The following is a 13,587-nucleotide window of genomic DNA, read 5'->3' as shown; positions in this document are numbered from 1 at the left end:
AAGCGTACCGGGACCTCCTTGAAGAGATGGTCTCGGTACGCTTTCAGACGAACTCTGGTCCGGTTCGTTTGTGGTGAGAACACGGTCCGAGATCGAATAGACCTGACTGCAAAAAGTATTGTGCATTTTGGACTAAACCAGCTGCCGTAGTGGGTCGTCGGCAATATTTTCGGAAGATGAGCATGTCACAGTTTCGCAAAAGTAATGCTCGCCGCCTCCTCCTCTTGCGATGCGTCTTCGCCGTTAGCGGTGCATTAAAATTATATTTTCAAACCGCATCCGCGCTTCATTCTGAAAATGAAGACTTTGCATAGAAAGCTGTATACGAGCGATGTAGTAGATTACAACCACGAACATAATCGCGGCACGTCGTCTCTCCGTGGTGTACTGTATGATGTATTTTCCTGTATTTTCCTCTTTTTGTTTACTTTCGGAGTTACGTCGGAAATTTCCCGCACGTTTATTCTGATCGATCGATAAGCAGTTTAGGAAATACGCTCGAAGACATGTGGCCAATGAGTGATGTGGATGTTATCACATGACTGCATTTTGGTTCGTTTCAACTGATGTGGAACAGAACGGACAGTGTGGTGTGAAAAGGAACCAAAAACTGCTAAAAAGCTACCAGATCAAATGAACCGAACTGTAGGTGTGAAAGCTCCCTGTGATTCATCTTACCTAAAATTTTTCTGTTATTATTTTTATTTTTATTTTTTTTTAAATCTCAGCTAGCAAGAAAAAACTGTAAATAGGTCATGTTGAGCACAAAACATTTCCAGGTGAAAATGGGCCATTTATATATTTATTTTTTTTATTTTATATATAAAAAATAAGCTCAATTATGGCTTTTAAAATAGAAAAAGCAGGAAAAATATTATGACTCACGATTCTGAAAGCGACTCAGAATGAAAACCTTTTCAGTCCATCTAGAAGACACAATGTGTGTTACGTGATGCAAAATGGGTTTAATCTTTTACGTCTGCAGCCTCCGGGGGAAGCTGGACAAACAGGAACAAATGTTCGGTCTGATTATAGGACATAAAGGACGATGAGAAAAAAAGAAAGAAATCAATAGAGATTTAGATGATTAGGATTTCAAGCAAGAAATCAGCCTAAAAAAAAAAAAATTGAGATGAACATGAACATAAAGAAGATTCATAGATAAAAACTGTTCCACTTTTTTGTTTGGGGATTTTATATATTCTTTAATGTAAAATATATCATTCTTTTTTCTGGCATTTATCTACACACGGTTTAGAAAATCCGCTCCGCTACGTGAACGAGTCAGAGAATACGGTCGTGACGGACTGTCGAAATTAGTAAGGTGAAAATGTTCTAAGCAAAGAATTCTGTCAGAAACAGATCAACATGTCCTCATTGTGCAATTAACACGTCCGTTACAGGATGCTTACTTCCTCCGAGTAAGAAGTCCTGTCCTGTCCTGTCTGTCCTGCTCAGTGAAAGCCTGATAATTGCAGGTAAGTCTCACGTACCGGATTCTTCCCGAATGACACACTCGAGAATGATGTCTTCTTCTCACCGCTAAAAGAACCGTCGCGTCCGTGGCCGGCGGCATCTCATCAGATAGACGGCCGAGAGAAAGGTTTAAAGCTTTTGGTGGCTGGGGAAAATAAATTGGAGTCGGAGAAATGGAAGACGTGGAAGTCGTGTTGTCATGGGACCGCCATGGTTCCTTATTACACCCCGTCACCTGGTGCCCTCCTAATGAAATTTCTATTTTAGGCACTCCTGAAAGTAAAGGCACATGAACCCTGGTGTCCCTCATTTGTGGTTCGGTCTCTGGGGTTGTGTTTTGTAAAAATATTTAAAAAAAAATTAATTAAAACGAGTTTTTACGTGATCCGTGGTACATCCTCGTTTAAATTCATTCCAATTATTTATTTATTTATTTATTTATTTATTTATTTATTTGTTTGTTTGTTTTTGTTATTGTTGTTTTTCCTTTCACGGCTTTTAATAATGTTCGTGTTCATGATCAACATCTTCATGATGCGCCGGAGTAACACCGTGTACCAAAGTCGCTTTCGGGCTAGCATAAATTAGCATTCTCTCAGCGTCTGACTTCAATGCCGCTCGATCCCTTTGTGTAATTATGAAAATGGCAGGGTTGTTTGTGGGCCAAAAGGTGCATCTTATTATTTCAGTCATCTGAACTAAATCTGGTCAGAAAACAACAGAACTTCTGGGAAAGCCGATATTGATATTTCGAGTAGATATTTCACGCAAACGAGTCCCTTTTTACGCCGTTAGCACAGTCAGACGTTGCACTGATGCGAGCACCGACCACGCTGTGGCTCTGTAGCAAACACCTTACTCTGTCTAGGATCTTGGATCTATTCCAGGAACACTGGGAGTCAGGTGAGATTTCACCTCGGATAGAACTCTAGTCAATCATAAGACAATATACACACATTCACACACTCAGTTTCAAGAATGTTCACCTCTTAACACGACTCTGTATTACGGTAAACTGTTTGTGTGCCATGTTCTGACTTTTGTGTGATTATTCTCTTTTGTACTTCTCTTTTGTCTGGTTTATACTTTATATACAATAGGTAGTAATAGTGCAGTGGTTAAGACACTTGCCTAATATTTGGAAGGTTGTGTGTTCAAATCCCAGGAAAAAAAAAATTGTCCGTAGTGTGGGAGTGTGTGAGTGAATGAGAGTGTGTGTGCCCTGTGATGGGTTGGCACTCCGTCCAGGGTGTATCCTGCCTCGATGCCCGATAACGCCTGAGATAGGCACAGGCTCCGCGTGACCCGAGAAGTTCAGATGAGCGGTAGAAAATGAATGAATAAATGAAAGTTCTGTATGTTGCCCTTGTATTACATGTCATATGACTTGAACTGTATGTAGATTCGTGTGTATTTTATGTCATAAAGCTTAGGTAGTCCTTTGTATCCCAGATACGATGATTTTGCTTAAAGGGAAATCGACTTTCCTTGATTATTCATGAACGTGGTTCGGATCAGAAGGAGACAAAAGAGAAATACTCTTTCTCTCTGTGATAATGCGTATCAAATTTTGTGCCGGAATTAAAATTTACTCAAGTTTCAAAGAAACCTGGGATGAAGTACAACTTCAAACTTTTTCTCTGATCTCTGTAGGTTGCCTAGATAAGGGTGCTGTTCCATTCGAAGCAATTTATTATTTCTCTAGTCATGTTTCTGTTAAAGGAGTTGTGTTAAAGGGTCAGTATTCTTAAAGAGCCTGAATTTTATTTTTTTTAAAGGAAGGATTGCCGTGGCAAATCCGCCTGATCCGAGCGTTCTTCCCGAGCGATCCTTCAGCCTGGAGCTAAATCGATAGGTGCTGCTTGAAAACAATTTGGTCTGAAGACAATTTTGTCCCAAGCATCTCTAAAGTGGAGGGGAAAAAAAAAAATCAGACAACACTCCAGAGTGTTCTTCATGGCATAGTTCATTTTTGAATGATGCTTTTCAAAAGGTTGATAGATCTTTTGTGGATTAGATAAAAAGGTCTGAGCTTTAAAATCTGTGAAACATTCTATCTGCTCCACTTGCCCATGGGGACCTCTTTGTCTTCCCTCTCTCTATTTCTAGTTACATTTCATTGGAACAGTGGTGTGGACAATTATTGGATATCTCTGAATCGAGAGCTGTTGGAGCAAATCCTCCTGATCCAAGAGTTCCTCTTCAGCAATCCTTCACCCTGGAGGCAAATCAATAATTTTTGCTTCAAAACTGTTTGCGGTTGAAACAAGTTCAGTGCAAGCATGTTCTATGGTCCATGTATGCATGTATCAATTAGTAAAACGATGTCGTCTGAAGGTCGGTGGATCTTCGGAGACTCGGTTCATCCTCAGAAAACATTTGATTGGAGGTTGATGGATCTCGAGGAGCTTGGTGATAAAGACCTGAGCTTTAGTATGTCTGAGTAATGCAAATGAATCATTATAGACATTTCTCTGTTGCGATTGTTTGCCGTACGTATCATATACCGACCTTGCCAATCAAGAGACGCTTCAAAAAAAATCCTCCTAAAATAAGAATTCCTCTTCAGCAGCCCTTGAAACTTTTGGCCAGATAGTATATACAGTACAGACCAAAAGTTTGGACACCTTCTCATTCAAAGAGTTTTCTTTATTTTCATGACTATGAAAATTGTAGATTCACACTGAAGGCATCAAAACTAGGAATGAACACGTGTGGAATTATATACGTACATAACAAAAAAGTGTGAGACGACTGAAAATATGTCATATTCTAGGTTCTTCAAAGTCGCCACCTTTTGCTCTGATTACTGCTTTGCACACTCTCGGCATTCTCTTGATGAGCTTCAAGAGGTCGTCACCTGAAATGGTCTTCCGACAGTCTTGAAGGAGTTCCCAGAGATGCTTAGTACTTGTTGGCCCTTTTGCCTTCACTCTGAAGTCCAGCTCACCCCAAACCGTCTCGATCGGTGGTTCAGGTCCGGTGACTGTGGAGGCCGGGTCATCTGGTGCAGCACTCCATCACTCTCCTTCGTGGTCAAATAGCCCTTACACAGCCTGGAGGTGTGTTTGGGGTCATTGTCCTGTTGAAAAGGTGGTGTGTCCAAACAAACTTTTGGAAGGTGTGTCCAAACCTTTGGTCTGTACTGTATATCGTAACATTTCATTTCAACGGTGTGTGTTGGATTATTAGATGTCTCCAAATCAAGAGCTGTAGCAGCAAATCGACCTAATCCGAGAGTTCCACTTCAGCGGTCCTTCAATAATGAAGAGATTTGCTTCAAACCGATCTTCATTCCACCCCGAAGCATAAACGATGACCAGAACTCAAACCGTAATGGCCTCTTCATTCAGAGTGCATCTTCAAATAGTTCTATCTGAAAGTCGTTGGGATTCATGGGCTTACAAGGAAATGCCGAACTCTGGATCAGCCAAACCAAGAAGCCCAATAATGAGGAGGTATTCAACATGACCTTCAGGACCTCTCTACATTCTCTCTCTATCTATTTCTAGTGTTATAGTATTACCGGATGACACCAAATCAAGAGCAGTAGAAGCAAATCCTTCTAATCCGAGTGTTCCACTTCAGCAATCCTTCAATAATAAATACATTTGCTTCAGACCAGATCCTCAATCATCCCCAAAGGAGTAAACAACCAGGAGTAAACAACTGCAATAGCTACTTGATGGCACAATTCATCTTCCAATGGTTGTATTTGTAGGTTATTGGGCTTCAGAGGCTTAGAGGGAAATACCTGAACTTTTGGATTTCCAAACCAAGAAGCTCAAATGAGATATTCCCACTGTTCAGTATGACCTCCAGGGCCACTCCGTCTTCTCTCTATATGTATACGTCTGGTGTTATTTGATAAAAAACTGTGGTGTGGTGCATTATTGGATGCCTTCACATCAAGAGCTGTAGGAGTAAATCCCCCTAATCCGAGTGTTCCACTTCAGCAATCCTTCAATAAAAATAAATTTGCTTCGAGACAAACCCCCAAGCATCCCCAAAACCAGCACAAGAAATACACACTGTCCAGAACTCAAACTGTCATGGCCACATCTAGGAGCAACCGACCGTTGAATTTATCGGAATCTGCCGGACTTGCCGGACTGCCGATTTACTGGGTAAAGAAGAATCCGGTGAGGTATCCCTACAGCTCCTCCCAACCTTCGGGACCTCACCATCATTTCTCACAACTGTTTCTAATGTTATTTGATACATACGGTGCTGTGTGTTATTATCGAATGCCTTAAAATCAAGAGCTGTAGAAACGGATCCGACTAATCCGAGCGATACAATTCAGTACTCCTTTAATAATAAAGAAATCGGCTTCGAAACAGATCCCTAAGCATCTCCAAAGCCGGCCCAGTGAGTACAGTAGGCGATGCGCAGTGTTGTAACGTAACGGAGTACAAATACTTCGTTTCTGTACTTGAGTAGAAATTTCACATATCTGTATTTTACTTCGCTATTTAAATTTATATCAACTTTCACTTCGCTATATTTTCTAGATAAAATATATATATATACAGGAGCATAGAAGCCTTAATTATCACCACATATACATTACAGCACAGCACACTGGAATTCTTTTTTCTACATATACAGTACCCCAACTGAGGAGGTTGAGGTCAGAGTGCAGGGGCAGCTATGATACAGCGCCCCTGGAGCAGGGAGGGTCGAGGGCCTTGCTCAAGGGCCCAGCAGTGGCATCTCACCTTGAACCCTGATCCTCTGATCAACAACCCAGAGCCTTAACCAGATGAGCCACCAATGCCCATGTATACTTTTATTCTGCTATATTTCCACTAAGCATCTTCGTTACTCTTCGTTACTTCGTTACTACGTTATTCTACCGCTTATCCGAACTACACTACGGACAATTTTCCAGAGATGCCAATCAAACTACCATGCATGTATTTGGACCGGGGGAGGAAACCGGAGTACCCGGAGGAAACCCCCGAGGCACGGGGAGAACATGCAAACTCCACACACACAAGGTGGAGGCGGGAATCGAACCCCGACCCTGGAGGTGTGAGGCGAACGTGCTAACCACTAAGCCACCGTGCCCCCTCTCTGTTACTCGTTACTGCAAAAAGAAATCTAAAGAAATGTGTGTGACTGCAACAAGGGAGGTTTGGCGAATCACTGCTCCTAGATTGCATTACGCAGCTCTGCACGCTCTATTTCAGGGTAATGTTGCCCTAGGAGGAGGAAGCACAACTGAAACCGCCACGGAAGCACCCGCTGGAGGACCTCCGGTTACTCCGGCAATAGCGGTGAACTCGGTGAACAGGGTGAAGGAGATAACGTTATACACCCATGGCCGTATTCGCAAGAAATGTTTCTATACACTGGAATGAAAGATTCTTCCTACCGGATGAAGTGTCTCTTACAGTATACCTACTTTTTACTTTTACTTCTGATACTTAAGTACATTAAATATCAGAAAATGACTTCTGACACTTAAGTACAGTGAATATCAGCTACTTTAAGACTTTTACTTGAGTAATATTGTAAATGGTGACTTTCACTTCTACCGAAGTCTTTTTCCAGTACGATACTTGTACTTTTACTCGAGTACCGCTTTCTAGTACTTTATACAACACTGACGATGCGCAGAACTCAAACCACAACAGCCACAACAGCCACCTGATAATACAGTTCATTTTTGATTGTTCTATCTGAAGGTTGTTGGGATTTAGAGGCTCACCTGAACTTTGGATCTCTAAACCAAGAAGTCCAAATCCACCGAATTATTCCCACTGCTCAACATGACCTTCGGAACATCTCTCTCTCTCTCTCTCTCTCTCTCTCTCTCTCTCTCTCTAAATAATATATCATGGAAACACAACGGTCTACACGGTTACAGGTCTCCAAATTCTGCTTCAAAACAGATTTCGTGCCCAAAAACCAAGTCTACAAAGTAAACAGTGTGAAAAAAACACATGATGTTAGTGTCATCATGGTACAGTTCATCCCCAGGTGTCAGGTTTGATAGATCCTCTGAGGTTAAGAGTGAACTATCTGAACTCGTGGATGTCAGGATGATGAGTATACATTAAAAAAAAAAAAAGTCAGTCTATCTTTTCTACAGTGGTATACAGGATTATCTGACCCTGTCAGTCAAGAATAGTTGTGTCAGATCTTCTGATCCAAGTGTGAAGACGGATCAATAGTTTCTGCTTCAAAACTGTTTGTTCTGGAGAAAATCTTGACCTAAGCATCCTGTGAGCAATTTCAGAAAGGAGGAGAGAAGTCCCAAAGAGAGACAGTGGCACCGCCGCTCTTTAAAGTCGATGGATCTCGGAGGAAATGAGCCGAGCTTTTGGACGAAGGGAAGCTTTACCACTTGTTACGTCTTTATTTTGACTGACAGAGCAAAGATGTGCTGTATATACTGGTGGGAGAAAAGAAGGGAGGAAAAGAAACACGGCTGTAGATGAGAAAATCCTCGGAGGCCATCGCACTCCCGCCGTCTTGTTGTCGGTTTGTCTGTGACACGATTTATAATGCAAACTGAAGTGTCTGGGGCACGTCGACGCTCAGCCGGCGGAGATTAGGGACGGGAGACGAGTGAGAGATGACTCGGAGCGAGAGACGTAGAGATGGTCAGACACTTCTGAAGGAACTCGACAGCATTCAGAACATTACTGGGACTCTGACACACAGAGGAGAAAATAACAAAAAGGTCATGTGATGATTATACGTTGGTCTCCATGAGGTAACATCGATCGTGTCGCACCCGACTGGTCCTGGAAGGAGTCTCCGGTGTCAGAGCTTTGTACCGGACAGAGCTAAAGATGTAGCGTTAAGGAGGTAACGATGTGAGGATTCGTCGTACCACGACGCATTTAATTGTCTGATTAACTTAAAAATTAGGAATAAAAAAAAAACAATGTAAATAAGACGGCGGTGAAGAATTGCTCAAGTTGCTTTCAACACAAACTTAGTCTCTTTGGAAGACTGATGTGTGTGTGTGTGTGTGTGTGTGTGTGTGTGTGTGTGTGTGTGTGTGTGTGTGTGTGTGTGTGTGTGTGTGTGTGGATTTAGCACCCACAATGACTGCAGTGGAAGTGTTAGATCTACACACACTGGTGCACTAGAGAGAAATAGTGTAACAACAGCTAAAGAAGAAGAATAAATCATAAAGCACTGTGTGATGTGATGAGTCCTGTGATGTCTACCCCTGAGATTCGGTGTGTGTGTGTGTGTGTGTGTGTGTGTGTGTGTGTGTGTGTGTGTGTGTGTGGGGAAGAATGAGTGCAGGGTTGGACTGCTGGCAATATTAAATCAATACTGGAAAGGCAGTCGTGTGTGTGTGTGCGTGTGTGTGTGTGTGTGCGTGTGTGTGTGCGTGTGTGTGTGCGTGTGTGTGTGTGCGTGTGTGTGCGTGTGTGTGTGAGTCCCAGTACACTCTCAGCTACTTCCTGCAAGCAAAGACTGTTGACTGTCTGCTTCGTGACTAGCAAACACATGTCTCTCTCTCTCTCTCTCTCTCTCTCTCTCTCTCTCTCTCTCTCTCTCTCTCTCTCTCTTCACTTTTTTATCCCCTTTCCTTCCTCCTTCTTTTTTCCTTTATGCATTTGTAACTCTCTCAACCTTTCTATCCTTTACCTCTATGTCTCTCTTCCTGTCCATTTCTCTCTCTCTCTCTCTCTCTCTCTCTCTCTCTCTCTCTCTCTCTCTCTCTCTCCCCTACTCTATCCGATTCTCTTCTCTTCATTTACCCTCCTTTATTCTTTCCTTTTTCTCTTCTTTCACCCTGCTCCCTCACTCTTACATTACTCTCTCACATTTATCATTCTCTATTTGCTTCTCGTCTTTACCCCCACCCCCCCACCCTCTCTCTGGCTCTCTCTCCCTCTTTCTCTCCCCCTTCTCCTCTTTTACCCCACTCACTCTAATTATCTTCCCGTACCCCTCCCTCCATCCCTCTCCCTTTATCTCTCTCTCCATCTCTCCGTCGGTCGTGTGTACAGAATAACGATCACACACTCCGACCTTGAGCTGTGTGTGCTAACGCGTTCTCAGTCCTTTCTTTCGTCGCTTTAACGTTAACGTCGCTTTTCCACGTGAGTTTCAGGACACACCTCACGACACGTGAAGACGCGGCACTGTCCAAGGTGCTAGAAATTCTACAGAATGCATTTTCTGACCGAACGATAATTTCATGATTGTCATGATGTTTCAGACAAACGCGTAAACAGCTTCAGAAAAAATACTTTTCATCGTCCCGTAGTCTCGTTAGCGACGAGACAGAGCCGAGCGACGGAATAGCGGTCGGCGCTGCACCATAAAATACCTCGATTACTCCTTTATAGCATGCGGTTTTACTATAAAATAGATTAAAAAGAAAAGATAAAACATTTAAGTAGTAAATTGTAATGAATTAATTCTACTTAGTGCATGATAAGTGTTTTGATACAGATGCTATGATATAGGATATGTAACACGTGAAAGACCAGGTGAAAGGAGCAGGGACAGAACTGGTTTTTACTGGATTATAATTTTAGACTTGTTCTGTATTCTCTTCATCACTCTGGTGTTCAATAACGATCGATATTGTCATGACGTGCATCTGTTTACGTTCTTCGTCACGTGTCTGCCCCGCCTTCGTCTGCTCCTCCCTGTCTACACACCTGTTTCCTATTGTGATCACCGTGTCTATTTACTGTGCCACGTTGCCTTGTCCATCGCGGAATCGACCGTTGTCCTGTCCTGTCTTCGGTCCGTGTCCTGTTTCGTGTTCCCTTTGTTATTAAACCCTGTTTGTTTTGCTATCCTGCGTTTGGGTCCTCTTCATTACCCCGTGTCATGACAAATATGGTGGATTTCACAGCAGTCATTAAAATAAAATAAAAAAATCGTCTCGATCACATTTTTAATGGCCGAGAACGTCCCGAACATCGGGTCGGTAATGTAACTAGATTTCCGTTAAAAAAAACAGACGACGATGCTTGATGGTTATTAAAGAAATCAGGCCAAGAACAAAGGTTTATATGGGTGAAAAAAATAATTTCAGTCCTGTTCTATTTTTAGTCTAAAAAAAAAAGAGACAGAATGAAAAGAAATGGGTCATTTTGACCCGAGAGGCACGTGAGGTTCGGATGGAGCTTTGGTTTGTTGGCTGCTGCCTCTGCTTCCTGTTCTCCTGAATCAGCAGCTATTGTCGATTTCACTTTGTTCTGTCATGCTTCACTTCCTGCTCCCGTCTCCATCACTATTAAATACTAAAAACCGCACAGACATGCAGATAAAGAGACGACAGGGAGAAGGAGAGACTGTCTCGTTTATTTCCTGGAAAAAGGTGCGTTTTATGTTTTATAATTTATCAAAAAAAGGTGATTTTTTTTTCTTCTTCTCTTGAAATATTGATCATTCACAACCTTTATACAACCTTTATACAACCTTTATACAACCATTTAATCTATTGGAACTTTATCTTCCATGTTATTTATATTTCCACCCTCAGTATTACGAGAGTATAGCTTTAAGAAACACAAACTTTAATAGGAAGTAACTTTAGAGATTTTAATATTATTATTATTATTATTATTATTATTATTATTATTGTTGTTGTTGTTGTTGTTGTTGTTGTTGTTGTTATTATTATTATTATTATTATTATTATTATTATTATTATTATTAATATATGAAGATTTTTATGAGGCTTTGGGAGTAAATTCATGAATGTTTATAACCAGAGCTGCAGACGTTGTTGACATGAGCACAAACCTGACAGATGATTGAAGTATTTACCTTGATGGCATTGCTGGAGATCTGGATCTCGTGGAGTTTGCGCATGGTGCCGTCGCGGTCGATGAAGTAAGACGAGGCGAGTTGGTGCAGCGCTTCCACCCCCTGCGTTGCGTTCACCATCTTCCTGTCCAGCTTGTTCTTTGCCATGTACATGGTGAGAGCCTCCTCACCTAAACAACAGAAACGATATTCTAATTTATATCGACGTACATTACACAGATAGAGTTCGCAAAGAGCTACACCATAATGTATGAATCAGACTGCTAGTGCTGGCTAGCTTCAGTAAGTTGCATCGCAGTGTTAGCATGTGACCTGAATCGTTTAGCTTAACACTTACAGGAGCTAACGGGAAACATGCTAGCATTTCCCAAATATATTGAAAATGATCAAGAAAATTAATTAAATCATTAAATAATCATAAAAACAGTAATTAGTTTTAACCAATTTAAGGTTATATATATATATATATATATATATATATATATATATATATATATATATATATATATATATATATATATATAATAAACTAAATTTATTATATTTATATAATTAGATAATTTTCGTATTTTATTTGGGGATTTTTATTTATTTATTTGTTCGTTTGTTCGTTCGTTCGTTCGTTTATTTATTTATTTATTTATTTATTTATTTATTTGTTTATTTGTTTGTTTGTTTATTATGGTCCAGTTACCAGGTTAAATGAACATTTATTGCGTATTGAACCCAGCAGCTAAGTAGAAGCTCATAATCAGTTATTTCCTGGTGTAACTGAAAGCCGTACGTTCTTCTGAGCAGTACGAGGTTGAGAGTGAGGTTCCTCCTCAAGCGACGACGCGGCAGGATTAAGGGACGTCTGTCACGGCGCTTCACGTCTCAGCGTGTCTTTACGCTCAGCCCTGACAAACAGTGCATCGCGTTCATGCTGCGGTTTGTCACCTGCCACGCCGAAGATGGTCCTCGTGTCAAATCAAGTCAACCCTCCATCTCTGCCCTGCCCCGCCCCCCCACCCCCCCCACCCCGAGGTGACAGGAAAAAAAAGGTTGCAAGGGCCAGCAGGAGTGGAAGAAAGGAAGCAGGATTGATTTGGTGACCTTTTTCTAAACGACTGCGACGATGTGTCAGAAAAACGGCGCTCACAAAATCAGTTTCACAACAAACACTGCTGTGTTGATCAAGTAAATATTCTCAGTCTACCTCTCCCTCTCTCTTTCTCTCTCCCTCTTTCTCTTTCTCTCTCTTTCTCCTTCAGCAAATCTGAAAAGCACTCAAAATCATGTTGCATGCACTCAGCAGCCCTACACTCTGATTGGCCATTTAGCTTGCAGCACTCTGTACTGATTGGTCACTTAACTCTTGTAGCACAATCAGATTCTTTCCAACACACACACACACACACACACACACACACACACACACACACACACCTGACCCTTGTGTAGAGCAGACACGCTTAACAACTTCCTATTAACCTGCATGTGTAGTATGGTTCTTGCGCTAAGCCTCGTGATGGTGGCCGTGTTCTCCAGGTCAAACAAGAGGCTCACATTAATAACTCACGTGCTCATGAAGTTTGAACGTTTGCTCGTAGTTTAAGTGGGGATCGAGATTTGATCTAACTGCTACATGCATCTCTGGGATTTCTAGGGACTGATTTGAATTCAGTGCCAAAACAAGCAGACGAGATCATGGACGCCAAGTGGATCTGTGACTGTCACTGGTACAGACCAAGCAGTAGTAAAGGACACTGGGAGTACCTCAGGGTGGAGGAGTAGGACCGCTACTGTTCATTCATCCTGCTTAGCCGAACTACCTCGGGTCACGGGGAGCCTGTGCCTATCTCAGGCGTCATCAGGCATCGAGGCAGGATACACCCTGGACGGAGAGCCAACCCATCACAAGACACACACACACACACACACACACACACACGGACACACACACGGACACACACACACGGACAATTTTTCCAGAGATGCCAATCAACCTGCCATGCATGTCTTTGGACCGGGGGAGGAAACCAGAGTACCCGGAGGAAACCCCCGAGGCACGGGGAGAACATGCAAACTCCACACACACAAGGTGGAGACGGGAATCGAACCCCCAACCCTGGAGGTGTGAGGCGAACATGCTAACCACTAAGCCACCGTGTCCCCCATACCGCTACTGTTCAACTTCTGATTAGTTATGGTTGTGGTGTGAGAGAGAGAGAGAGAGAGAAAGAAAGAAAGAAAGAAAGAAAGAAAGAAAGAAAGAAAGAAAGAAAGAAAGAAAGAAAGAAAGAAAGAAAGAAAGAAAGAAAGAAAGAACTCTAGGTGAAGTTAATAAGGTAGATGTCAGTAGTA

General features: G+C 42.0%; 1 protein-coding gene across 1 annotated transcript in view; it reads right to left on the bottom strand.

Moving 5' to 3' along the window:
- The window catches only part of brinp1 (bone morphogenetic protein/retinoic acid inducible neural-specific 1), a 63,515-nt gene that overhangs the window by 43,230 nt on the left and 6,698 nt on the right, over positions 1-13,587 (bottom strand). The window contains exon 3 of the mRNA XM_027152745.2: positions 11,242-11,411. Coding sequence (XP_027008546.1) covers positions 11,242-11,411 — 170 coding nt within the window. The remainder of the gene's footprint in view (positions 1-11,241; positions 11,412-13,587) is intronic.

The sequence above is a fragment of the Tachysurus fulvidraco genome, chromosome 26 (genome assembly GCF_022655615.1).
Source record: "Tachysurus fulvidraco isolate hzauxx_2018 chromosome 26, HZAU_PFXX_2.0, whole genome shotgun sequence".
NCBI classification, from domain to species: Eukaryota; Metazoa; Chordata; class Actinopteri; order Siluriformes; family Bagridae; genus Tachysurus; species Tachysurus fulvidraco.
Note: the sequence above shows the minus strand (reverse complement) of the source record. Positions and strands in the feature narration are given on the sequence as shown.